This window comes from Lynx rufus, unplaced genomic scaffold (assembly GCF_022079265.1).
Source record: "Lynx rufus isolate CCGP_SWC_20201006 ecotype Redwood Valley unplaced genomic scaffold, mLynRuf1.p SCAF_2, whole genome shotgun sequence".
Taxonomy (NCBI): Eukaryota; Metazoa; Chordata; class Mammalia; order Carnivora; family Felidae; genus Lynx; species Lynx rufus.
Genome location: NW_025814834.1, coordinates 157,403,364 through 157,421,983, shown reverse-complemented (window position 1 = coordinate 157,421,983; position 18,620 = coordinate 157,403,364). Strand labels below are relative to the sequence as shown.

Genomic DNA, 18,620 nt, shown 5'->3' with positions numbered 1-18,620 from the left:
CAGGCGGCTCTTCAGTGCTGGGCTGCGGCTGGGAAGCAGGCGTGAGCCCGCAGCACCTGACCTGTAGCACCAGGTACAAGGGTGGAGGGAGAGGGCGTAGGGGCGGGTGGGGTCGTGTAGCCCGCGGGGGCCGAGGCAAGCAGGGTGGGGCGTGGTGGGGCGCGGGTAGGAGCCCCGGCCTTGGCCCTCGGGAATCCCAGGGCGGGTGAAGGAACAGAAAGCCAGAGAAGTCCGCACGCCGGAGGGAGGCCCTCAAGGGGAGCGCTGAATCAGGGTGGGCTCCCGACTACTGCTCAGAGCCCAACCGAGGGTCTGGGCGGGCGAGCCGAGCGAGAGTCCACTTTTCTGGTCCCTTGGTTTAAAAAAAAAAAAAAAAAAAAAAAAAAAGAAGACCGCTGAGGATAGTGCTTGTGGAGGTCGGGGGTGAGGGTCCTGGTGGAGGTAGGGCCGCTAGCGTGGTCCAAGTTTTTGCGTGAGTGCCAGTGGTTTGAGCAGGGAGTGGTTTTTGAATGAGGAAGATTACTCTTTCTTTGCTGGTGCTTTCAGAGAATAATAGAGCATAGGGAGGATTGTGGCCTCAGGGCCCTTTTGTAAACAAAGTTGTTCCACATTTATATTGTGGAAGGAGGACTCCAAAAGATCTTGCTCTTGCACAGACCTTTATTATTATTGTTATTTTATCGTTATTGCAACTAAATATTTTTGCTGTGTTTTATTTACTCAGTTCGGGTGCATGAGTTTACGTTTCACGTCAGTTTGGGGAGGGGTATTTGGACTTTCATTATTGCTTAAATTATAAAGCAAGCTGTAGAATAGAATTTTAGGGTGTTTAAGAAACAAACTATCAGACATTTTTAGCTCTCCAACGGTTACATAATTACATAATATAGTGGTTTTGGTGATGTTTTAGAGCCTTCTACAAATTTGAATAATAATTAAACTGCCTTCGTGTTTATTTTAATTAGTATTTATGGAAGAAACTGAAATGATTAGTTTTTAAAAAGTTATTCAGTTATTAATTATTAAGTTTTCAATCACTCTGTACTGTCAGGGCAGAGCCCAACTCAAGAGCTTGAACTCATGAACTCAAGATCATGACCTGAGCAGAAATCAAGAGCCAGAGGCTTAACCGACCGAGCAACCCAGGCACCCCTTTAGTGTAGTATTTTTGAAAAGTAATACATGTAGGTATTTAAAAAAATCAAATATTAGAGAAGACTTATAATGAAAAGGAATGATTCCCTGCACAACCTTATACCCCTAATCTCATTCTCCAGAGGACCATTTTTCTCAGGTTTAATTTCCTTTGTATTTCTCAGCAATATGTTTCTATCACAGTTTGTTGCTTGGAATAAGTGTACTTCAATCAGAATTATACTGAGTCTAGGGGTGCCTGGGTGGCTCAGTGGGTTAAGCATCGACTTTGGCTCAGGTCGTGATCAGATCATGATCTCTTGGTCTGTGAGTTCAGGCCCGGCGGTTGGGTTCTCTGCTGACAACTCAGAGCCTGGAGCCTGCCTCTGATTCAGAACATTAAAAAAAAAAAAATTAATTAATTTAAAAAAAATAGAAAGAATTATACTGGGTCTAAACATTGTAATTAGAGTATGTGTGAAGGGGGATTAAGTTTACACTCTGTGAGTGTCGCTAGTAGGGAATAAATAAGGTGTCAGTAGCAGTAACCTACCTTTAGTATTACTGTTTTTTCTTGAAAGGATACTACTACTTAATGGTTTTGATGCTTGTCTGAAAAAAAAAAGATATTAACAGTAAAGGGTAGTCTGCATATTAACAGAAAGTGGTCTGGAGTCTGCAGAAAGCACAGAGATATATGCAGAAATAAGGGACTGAAAGTATAGCCAATAAGCTTTTTTTTCCCCTTCTTTTTTCTTTTTTTGAACGGGGAGCATGCTGGGAAGCAGGGGAGTGGCAGAGGGAGAGGGAGAGAAAGAATCTGAAGCAGGCTCCGTGCCCAGTGAGAAGTCCCATGCGGGGCTCAATATCACGACCATGAGATCATGACCTGAGCTGAAATTGAGTTGGACTGAGCCACCCAGGAGCCCCTAGCCAATAAGCTTTTATTGGAAGATTTTTGATTTTTATTTTCTCTTTAGTAATGTTTATATAGCCCTATTCAAGGAAAAGAAATATTAAATTTGGTAGACGTAAATTCTGGTTACTGGAAAAGCCTACCCTCTTGTGTACCAGAGACTGTTCTCAGGCTTTTAATTGGCCTAGATAAAATATTCCTTAGGTTCCATTAATTTTGTGTTTACCAGGCAAACTTTTTAACGTATGAATTTAGGTCCTAAATTTTTTTTTTAATGATATTAAAATTTATTTTGAAAGAGAGAGCGTGAGCAGGGGAGGGACAGAGAGAGAGGGAGAGAGAAAATACGAAGCAACCTCCTCATGTCAGCACAGAGCAGAGCTCTGTGCAGGGCTTGTACTCACAAACTGTGAGCTCATGACCTGAGTTGACATCAAGAGTTGGGCACTTAACTGACGGAGCCACGCAGGAACCCCTAGCTCCTACAGTGTTTTATCTCAGAGGGTATGTCTTGATGACATATATAAGTATTTTTTTGACTAGTGTATTTCCTTATTATAAATGAATAAATATGTAAGCTGATTTATACATCAGTACTATGTGAATTTGTTTATTGTGTGTCCAACTGGGTACACAGATAAAATTGAGTTTCTGGCTTTGAAAAGCATAGACCCAGACCCTGAACCATCATGTCTGTGAAAGTTCTGCTACCCTTAAGGGCCTTTATGAGAGATAGCTGCTTTCTCTGTAGACCTCTGACTTCTCTTATCTGACTTCTCTTTCTTTGGTTTCAATAGAAATAGGCGTTAAAACAATATTAAAATTTCATAGCATGCATGTAGCATTTCTTTGAACATCTTTATTTATTTTTTTTTAATTTTTTTTTCAAATTTTATTTATTTTTGGGACAGAGAGACAGAACATGAACAGGGGAGGGGCAGAGAGAGAGGGAGACACAGAATCGGAAACAGGCTCCAGGCTCTGAGCCATCAGCCCAGAGCCCGACGCGGGGCTCGAACTCCTGGACCGCGAGATCGTGACCTGGCTGAAGTCGGATGCTTAACCAACTGCGCCACCCAGGCGCCCCTCTTTGAACATCTTTAAAATGGAATAGTAGGAGAATAAGTGCCTGAGTTCTGAAGTTCAGTTCAGTGAACTGAGGTCACTTTCTAGCCCCAGGAGTCATGGTTCCAATCAGGTTCCTTTCAGTACCTGTACCTCCTGTTATTTGAAGGAAATAAGTGGGAAGAAATAGGTTTTAAATTTTATTTAAAAGCTGAAATATTGGGGTGCCTAGGTGGCTCAGTTGGTTTAGTATCTGATGTTGGCCTCAAAGGGCCGTGGACCTGGGGTGGCGAAGGAACTGAGAAAAAGAGACAACAGTATAGCGAGGCACAGGGGACCCGGAGCCAACAACCCTAGGTACCGAGGTTTATTGTATATCTTATATACGTTTTCAGGAAAAACAGATCAGCAATGATTAACAACAGAAAGCTTAGCAAAGCATGTCAATGGTGTACATCTGATTCAGCTATCGTACATGTATGTTGTGTACGAGAGCAGCCTTGCAGATACATATGTTCCGGTAAGAATCTTTACGATAGAGGCAAAGACAAAGGGAGTGAATGTACTGTGCTATATACAGCTGGCTTCCTTTAAGCAAAACATCCCTATCTGCATACTAAAGAACAGACCACATTTTCCAAGGGCAATTGACTCAAGTCCTTTCAGGTTATTTTTAACCTTACCATCTCACGTTTTCTCAGAGATCTTGGAGCCTGAATGAATATGCGCCTATGGTAATTGTGGTGTTTCCCATGATGAGGGTCATGATCTCACGGTTCCTGAGTGAGCCCCACATCGGTCTCTGTGCTGACCGGTGTGTAGCCTGCTTGGAATTCTCTCTCTCTCTCTCTCTCTCTCTCTCTCTCTCTCTGTCTCTCCCTCTCCTCGCTCTCGCTCTTGTTCTCTCTGTCTCTTTTCCCTCTCTCCCCGGAAATAAATAAATAAACTGAATTTTTTTTTAAAAAGCTGAAATATTTATTTAAGCAGAAAAGAGAGAATCTAGGACCTGTAATTTTCTAAGGAAAATGTGCTACTTGAACTCATAGTTCAAATCTAACACACTTTCTTTTTTGGATGCTTTGATGATTAATAAACTTATAGCTCGAGTAAATTTGGCTCATAATTTTCTTCAGGGAAGTATATCATGAATAATTAACTGCAAAAAGAAAACACTGATAGAGTTAAATTTTCAATTTGTATCTTTCATTTAATGGCTAATATGTTTTTATGTTTCATTTAATGAAGGTTGTAAGAGGAGTCATGTCAGAAGAAACAGTAAGCGAATCACAGTTTTCCTTGAAGACTGCAGTACTAAGAGTGTTTGATCTTCCTCTGTCTTGGTACTATTCTCTCTCCCAGGTAAACAAACAAAAAACATGAAGTCGAATAAGTTTATTGCTCAGAGCATAGTATTTTGTTTATAGTATTTAAATTTCAATTGAAGTTTTAAATGGTTCAGTCAAAATGTTTATTAAGGTAGTTTAGGATGCCTGGGTGGCTCAGTCAGTTACGTGTCCTACTCTTGGTTTCTACTCAAGTTGTGATCTCATAGTTCATGAGTTTGAGCCCCACACCAGGCTCTGTGCTGGCAGCAAAAAGCCTGGTTGGCATTCTCTCTTTCTCTCCATTTTCCTTTCTCTCTGCCCTTCCCCATTGGTATATGTGTACGCGCACGTGTTCTATTTCTCGAAATAAAAACAAAAAATAAAAACCAAAAACTTTAAAATGTTTATTAATGTGGTTTAAAACTTACTTGGTTTTTATTTCATGGCTTTTTGTTACCATATTCATAACTTCAAAAAAAATTTTTTTAATGTTTTTTTTTTTTGAGAAAGAGCATGAGTGGGGGAGGAGCAGAGAGAGAGGGAGACACAGAACCTAAAGCAGGCTCCAGGCTCTGAGCTGTCAGCACAGAGCCTGATGTGGGGCTCGAACCCACGAACCACAAGACCATGACCTGAGCCAAAGTCGGCTGCTTAGCCGACTGAGCTACCCAGGCTCCTCTCATATTCATAACTTTTAAAAGGAGATTGTAGGGGCGCCTGGGTGGCTCAGGTCATGATCTCACAGTTCATGGGTTTGAGCCCCCCATCGGGCTCTGTGTTGATAGCTCAGAGCCTGGAGCCTGCTTCAGATTCTGTGTCTCCCTCTCTCTCTGTCCCTCCCCTGCTTGTGCTCTGTCTCTCTCGGTCTCTCAAAAATAAATAAACATTAAAAAAAAATTTAAAAAAGGAGATTTCATTACTTGAAAAAAAAAAAAATAGTACTGAGGTGCCTGGCTAGCTCACTTGGAAGAGCAAGTGACTCTTGATCTTGGGGTTGTGAGTTTCAAGTCCCTTGCTGGGTGTAGAGATACATACATACATAAACAAACAAACTTAAAAATAAATAGTCCTCCTTAAGTGAATTTACATAGTCCATTAAAGCTATTTTCAGTGATGGAGTGCCTGGGTTACTCAGTCGAGTGTCCCAACTCTTGATTTCAGGTCATGATCCCAGGGTTGTGGGATCGAGCCCCACGTTGGGCTGTGTTGAGTGTAGGGCCTGCTTGGGAGTCTCTCTTTCTCCCTCAGCCCCTCTACCCTCTCATACTCTCTCTCTGTGTGTCTCTCTCTCAAATCAAAATAAAGTAAAAAAAAAATATTTTCAGTGAATTATGTTATTGAAGTGGATCTGTCCTCATCACAGTCCTTTAATTTTGTTTTATAGGGGTAAAATATACATAACATAAAATTTACCTTTTTAACCATTATAAAATGGATAGTTCAGTAGCGTTAGGTATATTGTTGTGCAACCAATCTTTGGAACTTCTTGCAAATCTGAAACTGTACAGCCACTAAATAGCAACTTTCCATTCCCCCTCTGTTTCTAATTTGACTACTCTAAGTACCTCATAAATGGAATTATATAATGTTTGTCTTTGGGGGAATGATTTATTTTACTTAGCATGATGTCCTCAAGATTCATCCATTTTGTAGCACGTCAGAATTTCTTTCTTTTCCCAGGTTGAATAACACTTGATTTTATGTATACACTGCATTTTATTTATCTGTTCATCCATCACAGGTCATTTGGGTTACTTCTATCTTTTGGCTATTGTGAATAATGGTGTTATGAACATGACTGTATGACTATCTACTCAAGTCCCTGCCTTCAGTTCTTTTGGATATATACCTAGAAGTGAAATTTCTGGATCACATGGTAATTCTATTTTTAATTTGTTGAGGAACTGGCATATTGTTTTCCATAGTGGCTCTGCCAGTTTTCATTCTACCAGCAGTGCACAAGGGTTCCCATTTCTCCACATTCTCACCAACACTTGTTATTTTCTGTTTTTGTTTTTTTTTTTTGTTTTTTTTAAAATATAATTTATTGTCAAATTGGCTAACATATAGTGTGTAAAGTGTGCTCTTGGTTTTTGGGGTAGATTCCTGTGGTTCATCGCTTACACACAACACCTAGTGCTCATCCCAACAAGTGCCCTCCTCAATTTCCATTACCCATTTTCTCCTCTCCCCCAACCTCATCCACCCTCAGTTTGTTCTCTGTATTTAAGAGTCTCTTATGGTTTGCCTCCCTACCTCTCTGTTTGTAACTATTTTTACCCCTTCCCTTCCCCCATGGTCTTCTGATAAGTTTCTCAGGATCCACATAGGAGTAAAACATGATATCTGTCCTTCTCTGACTTATTTCACTCAGCATATCTTCCAGTTCCATCCATGTTGCTGCAAATGGCATGATTTCATTCTTTCTCATTGCCAAGTAGTGTTCCATTGTATATATAAACCACATCTTCTTTATCTGTTCATCAGTTGATGGACATTTAGACTCTTTCCATAATTTGACTTGTTGAAAGTGCTGCTATAAACATTGGGGTACATGTGCCCCTATATATCAGCACTCCTGTATCCCTTGGGTAAATTCCTAGTAGTGCTATTACTGGGTCATAGGGTAGTTCTATTTTTAATTTTTTGAGGAATCTCCACACTGTTTTCCAGAGTGGCTGCACCAATTTGCATTCCCACCAACAGTGCAAGAGGGTTCCTGTTTCTCCACATCCTCGCCAGCATCTATAATTTCCTGATTTGTTCATTTTAGCTACTCTGACCAGTGTGAGGTGGTATCTCAGTTTGGTTTTGATTTGTATTTCCCTGATGATGAGTGTCATTGAGCATCTTTTCATATGTCTGTTGGCCATCTGGATGTCTTCTTTGAAAAAGTGTCTATTCATGTCTTCTGCCTATTTCTTCACTGGATTATCTGTTTTTCAGGTGTTGAGTTTGGTAAGTTCTTTATAGATTTTGGATACTAACCCTTTATCTATATGTCATTTGGAAACATCTTTCTCTGTTTTTTTTTTTTTTTTTTTTAATAGTAGCTACCTAAAGCTGTCTGAGTTGGTATATCATTGTGGTTTTGATTTGCATTTTCCTAATGATTAAGGAATCCCATTTCCATGGGAACAGTCCCTTTATTTTTAATATTTGTTTCTAATGCAATATGTACTTCATTGTACTGAAGAAAAAGGTATGTGTGGAAAGTAGCATTTAGTTCACTAAAGCTATAATGTATTTCATTAAATCCAAGATGATCATTTTTTACATTTCAATGTTTGCAAAACTTGCTTACATGTTAAAGTGAGTGGTATCTCAGATGGGAGGAGTATAGTGTAATTTTACATTTATATATAGGGAAGGATGTGGCACAGATGTATGAGAAGTAGCAATTATACCTAGTGTTCACTGTGTTTAAGATATTATTTATGTCCTTTATACATAAAATGTCTGTAATCCTCAAAGTAACCCTGGAATTTAGATATCATCTCCATTTTACAGATCTGGAGGCTTTAAGGGCTTAATTAACTTGTCCAAAAGGAGTATATAATAATGTGAGATTTTAACTTGTATCTCCTTCATCCCCAAATCCATTTTCTCTCTTTTCCTTTCTCTCTCTCTCTCTCTCTCTCTTTCAGATTATTCATTTTTTTGAGAGAGAGAGAGCAGAGGAGGGGCAGAGAAAGAGGGGGACAGAGGATCCGAAGCAGGCTCTCTGCTGACAGCAGAGAGCCCCATGTGGGGCTCAGACTCACAAACCGTGAGATCATGACCTGAGCTGAAGTTGGACACTTAACCAACTGAGCCACCCAGGTGCACTATCTCTCTTTTCCTGTCTTTACTTTTTCAGGAGTATATGCTTAAAAGAAAATTTGACAAATATAGAAAAGAATTAAAGAGAAAATAAAAATTACCAACAGTTCCTCTGTAAAAGCTTATTTGCTATACTTTTTCTTTTTTGTTTCTTTTTAATGTTTATTTATTTTTGAGAGGGGGGGAGGGGAAGAGAGAGAGGGAGACACAGACTCCAAAGCAGGCTCCAGACTCTGAGCTGTCAGCACAGAGCCTGACTTGGGTCTTGAACCCACAAACCGCAAGATCATGATTGAGCCGAAGCAGGAGACTTAACCGACTGAGCCACCCAGGCGCCCATCTCTCTTTTCTTTTCTTTCCTTTTTTAGGACTATGTGCTTGAAAGATAATTTGACAAATATGGAAAAGAATAAAAGAGAAAAAAAATTACCAACAGTTCCTCTGTAAAAGCTTATTTGCTATACTTTTTCTAGGTCTTTTATTTTTGCATATATATCTCTGCCCTCCATGCCCCACTTCCCACCCCCACTGCCCTGTTCCCCTCCACCATTTGAGATTATAAAGTTTCATATTTTGAGCATTTTCTGTCCTTAGAAATGCTTTATGAATATAGATGTACTATAGTTTATTGAATATTTCTTTTTTTATGTTTTTGGTTTGTTTCGACAGTTATGAAACTTTGTCCCATTTTTAGATTTCATTAAGGTGGATTCCTAGAGGTGAAAATATTGAGTCTAAATGTTTGGTATTTTTTATTTGTTTTTGTTATGCCATTTGGATAACATTTAAAAAGATTTCCAAAGGTGACTGTGTGATTCAGTTGGTTAAGTTCCAACTCTTGATTTTGGGTCAGGTCATGATCTCATAATCATGAGTACAAGCCCTGTGTTGGGCTCTGCACTGACAGCTCGGAGCCTGCTTGGGATTTTCTCTCTCTCTCTCTCTCTCACTCACTCACTCTCTCTCCCCCCCTCTCTCCCCCTCTCTCTGCCCCTCACCCCCCACCCAAAACTCATAAACATACTTAAAAAAAAAAATAAAAAGACTTCCAGATGGTCATAGCTGCATCCACTGTATGTAAAGCAATATGCTAGACATTTTATATTAGGTGCATTTACAAACTCATTTAATCCTTAAAGTGATATAAAATAATAATATTCTTTAAAAAGTATTATTTGAGTAGCTAATACATTTATATGGTTCACAAATCAAAACCACACACATATGCATATACATATATGTGTACACACACACACACACACACACACAGGTGTTTTACTCTATCTCAGTTCCCATCCACTCCCTATAGGTAACCATTTAGATTACTTGAATATCTTTCAGGGTTTCCTTATTCACATATCAGCAAAAAGCAGTTATATAACTCCCCTTCTTATAAAAGGGAGCATACTACCTATGTTCCCGTTTTTTTATACTTAAAAAATTTCCTGGAGATCTCCCCATATTAATAATGTAGATCTTCTTTTTCTTTGTTTTTTTATTCCTACAGCTACATAATATTTCTTTAAAAATTTTTTTAATGTTTATATTTGAGAGAGAGAGAAAGTGCATGAGTGGGGGTGGGGCAGAGGGAGACAGAGACAGAATCTGAAGCAGGCTTCAGGCTCTGGGCTGTCAGCACAGAGCCCAACAAAGGGCTCAAACTCACAAGCCTTGAGATCATGACCTGAGCTGAAGTTGGATGCTTAGCTGACTGAGTCACCCAGGTGCCCCTTTTCTTTTCTCTCTCTCTTTTCTTTTCTTTTTTTTTATATATATATGAAATTTATTGACAAATTGGTTTCCATTCTTTTTTTTTTTATGTTTATTTATTTTTGAGAGAGAGAGCACGCACGTGTGCACTAGTTGGGGAGGGGGAAAGACAGAGAGAGAGACAGAGAGAGAAGCACAGAATCCAAAGGAGGCTCCAGACTCTGAGCTATCAGTGGAGAGCCCAGTTCGGTACTCGAACCCATGAACTGTGAGATCATGACTTGATCTGAAGTTGGACGCTTAATCAGCTGAACCACCCAGGCACCCCTACATAATATTTCTATATGTGAACATTTGCGTTGTTTCTGATCTTGTACTGTTATAAACAATGCTATTATAGTGAGTTAGTTTGATATATCTCAATTCATACAACATAGCCATAGGATACAGGTATAGGCATAGGATGAATTTTTTAGACTTTGGATATCTGGGCCAAAGAGCAAGTTTATTTGAATTTTGGTAGATACTGCTAAATTGCCCTCTGTAGGAATAGTATTATTTTGTACTCCCCAAATTTTGGAGTTCTTGCCAATCTGAAAGTTGAGAATGGTATTTTATCATGGTTTTCATTTATTTTATTATTATTTGTTTTATTTTAGAGAGAGTATACGTGCAAGTGGGGGAGAAGGGCAGAGAGAGAGAGAGAGAGAGAGAGAGAGAATGAGAATCTTAAGCAGGCTGTACACTCAGCGCAGAGCCTGGCACAGGGCTTAATCCCACAACCCTGGGATTATGACCTGAGCCAAAATCAAGAGTTGGGTGCTCAATCGACTGAGCCATCCAGGCATCCCTCATCATGGTTTTAATTTTATCTCTCTCTTATATGTTAAGCTGGGAATATTTTCATAGATTTAAGAGTAATTTGTATTAAGTATGAACATTTTGAAGGCTTTCATTTGTCATTCTTAAATTGCTTTTCAGATTGGCTATAGCAATCCAGTCTTAATCAATCTTAATCTTAATCATTTGATAATATATGTTTTTTCACAGCCTAGAAATCAAAATATTAATTTTTAAAGAGTTCATTAGCATTTTGTATTTGTTTTTTAAGAATTACTTTTGGGGGCGCCTGGGTGGCTCAGTCGGTTAAGCGTCCGACTTCGGCTCAGGTCATGATCTCACAGTCCGTGAGTTTGAGCCCCGCGTCGGGCTCTGTGCTGACAGCTCAGAGCCTGGAGCCTGTTTCAGATTCTGTGTCTCCCTCTCTCTGACCCTCCCCTGTTCATGCTCTGTCTCTCCCTGTCTCAAAAATAAATAAAACGTTAAAATTTTTTTTTTTTAAAAAGAATTACTTTTGTATCCTTTGCATGTATTGATTTTGCTATACCACTACTTTCCAATCCTAAGAATAATTTTCTGAGGCCATGTGTATTGTTCAACTTGTCCCATGGAATATTTTAAAAAATAATATGAAGAGTCATTGCAGGTAAACTGAAGTATACGTTCTATACTCTTAGTCATGGTATTTAGTATTCAAAACTCATTCCATGCTATCAGTGCTCTAAGGCAGGTCAGTAAACTACAGCCTCTGAGTCAAATCAAGACTACCACCTGGTTTTGCAAGTAAAGTTTTATTGGGGCACAGCCATACTCATTTGTTAGTGTATTATCTGTGGCTGCTTCTGACCTACACTTAACACTTAACAGAGTTAAGTGGTTGCAGTAGAAACCATATGTTCCACAAGCCTAAAGTATTTACTATTTGGCCTATACGAAAAAAAATTTGTTGACTCCTCCACTAAGAGAAGTTACAGGTTGAACAGCATCAAAGGGCTAAGAAAGGGCCAAGGAAAAGCTCAGAGTTCTTTTCTTTTAAATTTTTTTGTTTAATGTTTATTTATTATTGAGAGACAGAGAGACACAGAGCATGAGCAGGGGAGGGGCCGAGAGATGGAAAGACACAGAATCCAAAGCAGGCTCCAGGCTCCGAGCTGTCAGCACAGAGCCCGATGCGGGGCTTGAACTCACAAACCGCAAGATCATGACCTGAGCCGAAGTTGGACGCTCAATCAACTGAGCCACCCAGGCGCCCCAAGCTCAGAGTTCTTTTTCTTTTTCTAAGTTTATTTATTTATTTTGGGAGGGAGAGAGAGAGAGAGAGGGAGAGAGAGAGAATCCCAAGCAGGCTCTGCACTGTCAACCCAGAGCCTGACACGGGGTTTGATCCCACGAACCATGAGATCATGACCTGAGCTGAGATCAAGGGTTGGAGGCTTAACTGACTGAGCCACCCAGGCACCCCAAAGCTCAGAGTTCTTGTTTGGACAATTCTATAACTTTAGAATTATATTGATTTTTTAAAAATATTTTTTCAACGTTTATTTATTTTTGAGAGGGAGAGAGAGTGCGTGAGCATGAGCGGGGGAGGGGCAGAGAGACAGGGGGACAGAGGATCTGAAGTGAGCTCTGCGCTAACAGCAGAGAGCCCAATGTCAGCTTGAACTTGAACCCAAGCCATGAAATCATGACCTGAGTTAAAGGTGGAACTGCAACTGACTGAGCCACCCAGGTACCCCGGATTGATTTTTTTTTTTTATGAAAAAAGACATGTAAGATTTTTTTGTTCATTAGTTCAGCCTCCAAAGATTGAGAAGCCATGTTGGATGCAGTTCAGTTATATAATTAATTGCATAGTGAGATATGTCATTGGTGTGACTGTAGTTTTTTATTTTTTTAATTTTTTTAATGTTTTTTTTTACCCTTGAGAGACAGAGTGAGGGAGGGGGAGAGGCAGAGAAAGGAGACACAGAATCTGAAGCAGGCTCCAGGCTGTCAGCACAGAGCCTGACGTGGGGCTCGAACTCACAAACCGTGGCATCATGACCTGAGCTGAAGTTAGATGCTTAACCGACTGAGCCACCTAGGCACCCCTGTAGTATTTTTAATATATGATGTATAACATGAATGGATTTAAACACTTTCTACAATGTATCTTGATTCATGTTTCACCACTGTAGAGTTGTGTAACCTTTGGCAGGTTGCTTAACCTCTTTGAAGCCAATTTACCATGTCTGACATACAATAAAAATGAGTGAGCACCCCAATAAATGTTGACTCCTATTTCCCTGTGTCATTTATTTAAGGAATAATACATTTTCCAAGTATTTGTTTTTTAATTTAATGAATACATACTCTAGGGGCACCTGCCTGGCTCAGTTGATAGAGCATGCAACTCTTGATCTCGGGGTTGTGAGTTCGAGCCCCACGATGTAGAGATTGCTTAGGGATAAAATCTTTAAAAAATAATGAATGCATACTTTAAACAAAATACTTAAGTGTCTTTTGCATCTGTGGTTTTCTTAAGGATTACTTTGGTATATCACTGTGTATCATGTTAATACAAGCAGATTGTGTTTTTCATCGGGAAACCACAACATAAAGTGGTAAGTAGTTTAGTTGGTTCTCCAACTTCAGAGTGTTAAGTGAGAAAGACAAAGTACTTAAAATAAAAATTTTTCTAAATGCAGTGTGACATCCTGAGTTGGTCCTGAAATAGAAAATTAGTGGAAAAACTGGTGAAATCAGAATAAAGTCTATATAATTTAGTTAGTAATATTGTAGTAGGGGTGCCTGGGTGACTCAGTTGGTTAAGCAGCCAACTCTTGGTTTCAGCTCAGGTCATGATCTCACAGTTTGTGGGTTCGAGCCCCATGTTGGGCTCTGCACTGACAGCATTGAGCCTGCTTGGGTTTCTCTCTCTTGTTCTCTCTCTCTTTGCCCTCTGTTCCCACTCGTGCTCTCTCTCTCTCTCTCTCAAAAATATGTAAACATTAAAATATTAAAAAAATAATATTGTACTAATGTTAATTTTTTAGTTTTGACAAGAGTACTGTGTTAATATAAGATGTTAATATCAGGAAAATCTTAAGTGATGTGTATATAGGAAATCTACAATCTTTGCAACTTTTTTGTCAATGTAAAATTATTTCAAACTAAGATTTGTTAAAAATTTTTAAATTAAATTAACATTAAATAATTTCTCACATTTTTGAATGCCTGCTATGTGTCAGATACTACTTTATGTAGGTTATCTCTATTCACAAAAACCCTATGAGGAGGATGTTATTCCTGTTTGTTCAGAGTTTACAGTTTGAATGCAGTGTGTTCTAGTTATCAGAGAGATTCATTCCAAGTATATTTGTTAAGCCTCTACTGTGTTTCAGTCCAGATATAAAGTGGTGGGCAAGATCTAGATACAGGCCCAGCCCTAATTGAGTTGAGAACCTCAGTAAAATTTGTAGAAATGACCCCCCCACCCCACCCAAAAGGTGTTGTAAGTACTGTGTTTGAGGAATAGATCAACTTAGTTCTGGGAAGAAGTTTATGCTGAGTAAAGGGAAATAAAGTTATTGGAGCCGGAGACTTGTGTATGACTAATTATTCCTTGTCTTCCAGAATACATTAGATGGCAGGGGAAACTTGACAAGAGCATTTAACAATGGCATCAGGTTATGGAATGGGGAGGATTGTGAAATCTGAGCATAAGGAGTAGTGTTCTTTTCCTTTGTATTCTCAGTGTCTAGGCCATAAATGGATGTTCAATTCATGTTGAATGAATAGGATGTGTCTAGTTTTCATTTGTCTGGAGGTCACGAAATGGACTGTATCACCACAAAAGGTTCCTCTGAGCTTTAGGATTCTGGATGCTGTATTTCCAGTGTTCTAAGCAATGATATGAAAGTAATTGACCTTCCTGTGGGGAAAAAAAGTAACAAAACAAGAAATGATATAGGCAGGAGTGATACTGGAGACTTTCAGACCTTGTGTAGATTACTTAGGATAAACATCTTTCTCTGGGGAATTTGTTGCTTTTTTGTCATGGAAAAGGTTTCTTTTTTCATGAGATTAGGACTGTAAACTTCGGTGGTTTTTTAATATAAAAATAATATATAAACAGAACTTAGATCTTAACAAAAGTGAATTGATTTTTATTGTATTTGAATTTATATTAGTAAAACACATTATATGCCTGATGGAGTAGCTTTAATTTTGTGTTTGTTTGTTTGTTTGTTTATTTATTTATTTATGTACTTCATGCCTAGTGAGGAACCCAATGTGGGGCTTGAACTCATGATGCTGAGATCAAGACACTTAACCGACTGAGCCACACAAGGACCCCTTAATTTTGTACTTTTATCTCTTAATAGAATAGTTCTCTAACTTCAGTGCCCTTGGATATAGTAGAGCTGACAGTTTAAGCAGACATGATCACTTAGCTGTGACTGGACCTGTATTGATAGATTATTTTCTTTAATGGAGGTCTTAATTTTGTTATCTTACATTTATTCCTGCAGTAAATAATCTTTACATTTGATCTAAGGTTAATATTTTTTTGGTAATGAGGTCATGGCAGTTTATACAATATATTGAAAATTAAGGTATTCTTAATAATAGAGTTCTTTTTATATTTAATATAAAATAAAAATGTTAGAATTTTTCTTTAAGATTTAATTTTTGAGTAATCTCTACACCCAACATGGGGCTTAAACTCGCAACCCTGAGATTGAGAGTTGCCCGCTCCACCAACTGAGTCATCCAGGTATCCCAATAATAGTGCTGTTTTTAGAATTTATTTTATCATTGGATCTTTAGTATCCTAATTCAAGGAATTGCTGTTTTTTTCCAAATCTCATTTAATTGCTATGAACACTGAAAATATGTTTCCAGAGCGAAAAACATAGAAACAGAAAGAAATAAAAATTTGCTGATACCTGTAGTAGAGACATTGCTTAAGAGAATAATTCTTTTTTTAAAAATGTTTATTTATTTTTGAGAAAGAGAGAGGGCAAGTGAGGCTCTGTGCTGTCAGTGCAGAGCCTGACATATGGCTCAAACTCACAAAGTGTGAGATCATGACCTGAGCCAAAGTTAGATGCTTAACCAACTAACCCACCCAGGCGCCCCAATTCTTTTTTTTTTTCTTAAATGTTTATTTATTTTTGAAAGAGAGGAGAGAGAGGGAGCATGCGCAAGTGAGTGCAAGCAGGAAGGGGCGGGAGAGAGAGAGGGAGACAAAGAATCTGAAGCAGGCTCCAGGCTCTGAGCTGTCGGCACGGAGCCCAATGCAGGGCTCAAACTCACAAACCATGAGATCATGACCTGAGCCGAAGTTGGATGCTTAACGAACTGAGCCACCCAAGTGCCCCAATTCTTAAAGATCATTAAGGGAAAATATTTGAGGCAATATTGGAATGTTCTACTTTTTCTGGATAGTGTTGAAGGAATTTAAATGGACTTGGAAGAAAAGTAGAGTAAGAATAGTTTTAAGAATAGTTTTAATTTTTTTGTTGGACCACAGTCTTTGAGGCCAAATGCTAATGGTAAATGGAAGTAAATCATTTCTAGTATTCCAGAAAATACTGGAATACTCTCTCCGATGCTCTCTCTCACAAAAACAAAAAAAAGTTTACAATTTAAGTTTTGACGTACATTTGTATGTACTTGTGCAATTCTTGATTCTTGCCACAATCAGATTAATGAATACATCCATAAGCTCCAAAAATTTATTTCCCTTTGTAATCTCTCCCTTCGCATCTCCTTGTCCCACTCCCCTCCCTCCCTTCCCCCCAGGCAACCATTGATCTGCTTTTTGTCACTCTAGATTAATTTGAATTTTCTGTTTTATATAAAATGGAATTATATAATATGTACTTTCTTTTGCCTGTTTTTTTTTCAAGTAGTCTGATTATATTGAAATATATATGTGTTGTATGTATCAGCACGGTTTGTTTACCTGTTCATCTTTTGGTGGACATGTAGGTTGTTTCCTGTTTTGTGTTTTAATTGTAAGTAAAGTTGCTAAGAACATCCCAATACAAGTCTTTGTATGACATATGCTTTCATTTTTCTTGGGTGAGTACTTAGGAGTGGAATGACTGAATCACAAGATAGGGATGTATTTAATTTTTAAAGAAAATGCCAGACTTCTTCCAAAGTGGCTATATCATTGGTATGGCCAGTCTTTTAATTTTAGCCATTCTAATATAGGTATGTAGTAGAATCTTGTGGTTTTTTTTTTAATTTTTTAATTTTTTTATGTTTATTTATTTTGAGAGTGAGAGAGACACAAAGCACAAGTGAGGGAGGCGCAGAGAGAGAGGAAGACACAGAATCTAAAGCAGGCTCCAGGCTCTGAGCTGTCAGCACAGAGCCCGATGTAAGGCTTGAACTTGTGAAACACGAGATCATGACCTGAGCCTAAGTTGGATGCTCAACTGACTAAGCCACCCAGGAACCCTTCTTGTGGTTTTAATTTGATTTTCCCTAGTGACCAGTAATGTTGAACATGCTTTCATATGCTAATTTGCCATCCATAAGTCTTCTTTGTTGATGTGTCTGTTCAGAGCTTTTGCCCATTTTTTAATTGGGTTTTTTGTTTTCATATTCAGTTTTGAGAATTCTTTATATACCTTGGGTATAATTCCTTTTCAGACATATGATTTACAACTATTTTCTCCTAGTCTGTAGATTGCTTATTCTACTTCTAAACAGTGCCTTTTATTTAACTTTTATTCTTATCTATTTATTTTATTATTTTTTATTTTTATTTATTTATTTAAAAAAAAATTTTTTTTTTCAACGTTTATTTATTTTTGGGACAGAGAGAGACAGAGCATGAACGGGGGAGGCGCAGAGAGAGAGGGAGACACAGAATCGGAAGCAGGCTCCAGGCTCTGAGCCATCAGCCCAGAGCCCGACGCGGGGCTCGAACTCACGGACCGCGAGATCGTGACCTGGCTGAAGTCGGACGCTTAACCGACTGCGCCACCCAGGCGCCCCTATTATTTTTTATTTTTAGAGAGAGTGTGAGTGAGGGGAGGGACAGAGAGAGAGAGAGTGAGAGGGAGAGAGACAGAGAAGGAGAGAGAGACAAAAATCCCAAGCAGGGTCCACATTCAGCGCAGAGCCCCATGTGGGTCTTGATTCCACGACCCTGGGATCATGATGTGAGCCAAAATCAAGAGTCTGATGCTTAACCAACTGAGCCACCCACCCAAGTGCCTTTATTTATTTATTTATTTATTTATTTATTTATTTATTTATGAGAGAGAGAGAGAGAGAGAGAGAGAGAGAGAGAGAGAGAGAGAGAATCTCAAGCAGGCTCCATGCTCAGTGTAGGGGGGCCCCATAAGGGGCTCAATCTCCAGACTGCAAGATCAATACCTGAGCCAAAATCAAGAGTTGAATGCTTATCTGACTGAGCCATCCAGACATCCTCTTTTTAAATTATTATTTTATTTTATTTTTTTAAATAGTGTCTTAAAAATGTTTTTTTAATGTTTATTTTTGAAAGAGGGACAGAGCACAAGCTGGGGAGGGGCAGAGAGAATGAGACACAGAATCTGAAGCAGGCTCCAGGCTGTGAGCTGTGAGCACAGAGCCCAACGTGGGGCTTGAACCCACGAACTGTGAGATCATGACCTGAACCAAAGTCCGATGCTTTAACTGACTGAGCCCCCCAAGTACCCCCTTAAACAGTGCCTTTTAAAGAGCAGAAGTTTTTGATTCTGAAATCCGTTTGTCAACTTTTCTTTTTTAAAAAATAAATCAGGCTTTGTGTCATCTCTAAGAAGTATTTGCCCAGTGGA

General features: G+C 38.9%; 1 protein-coding gene across 1 annotated transcript in view; it reads left to right on the top strand.

The window, feature by feature from the left end:
- The window catches only part of MIGA1 (mitoguardin 1), a 106,537-nt gene continuing 87,917 nt past the window's right edge, over nucleotides 1-18,620 (top strand). Inside the window, exons 1-2 of the mRNA XM_047084581.1 lie at nucleotides 1-73; nucleotides 4,361-4,474. Of these exons, the coding sequence (XP_046940537.1) occupies nucleotides 4,376-4,474 (99 nt within the window). The 5' untranslated portion in view covers nucleotides 1-73; nucleotides 4,361-4,375. The remainder of the gene's footprint in view (nucleotides 74-4,360; nucleotides 4,475-18,620) is intronic.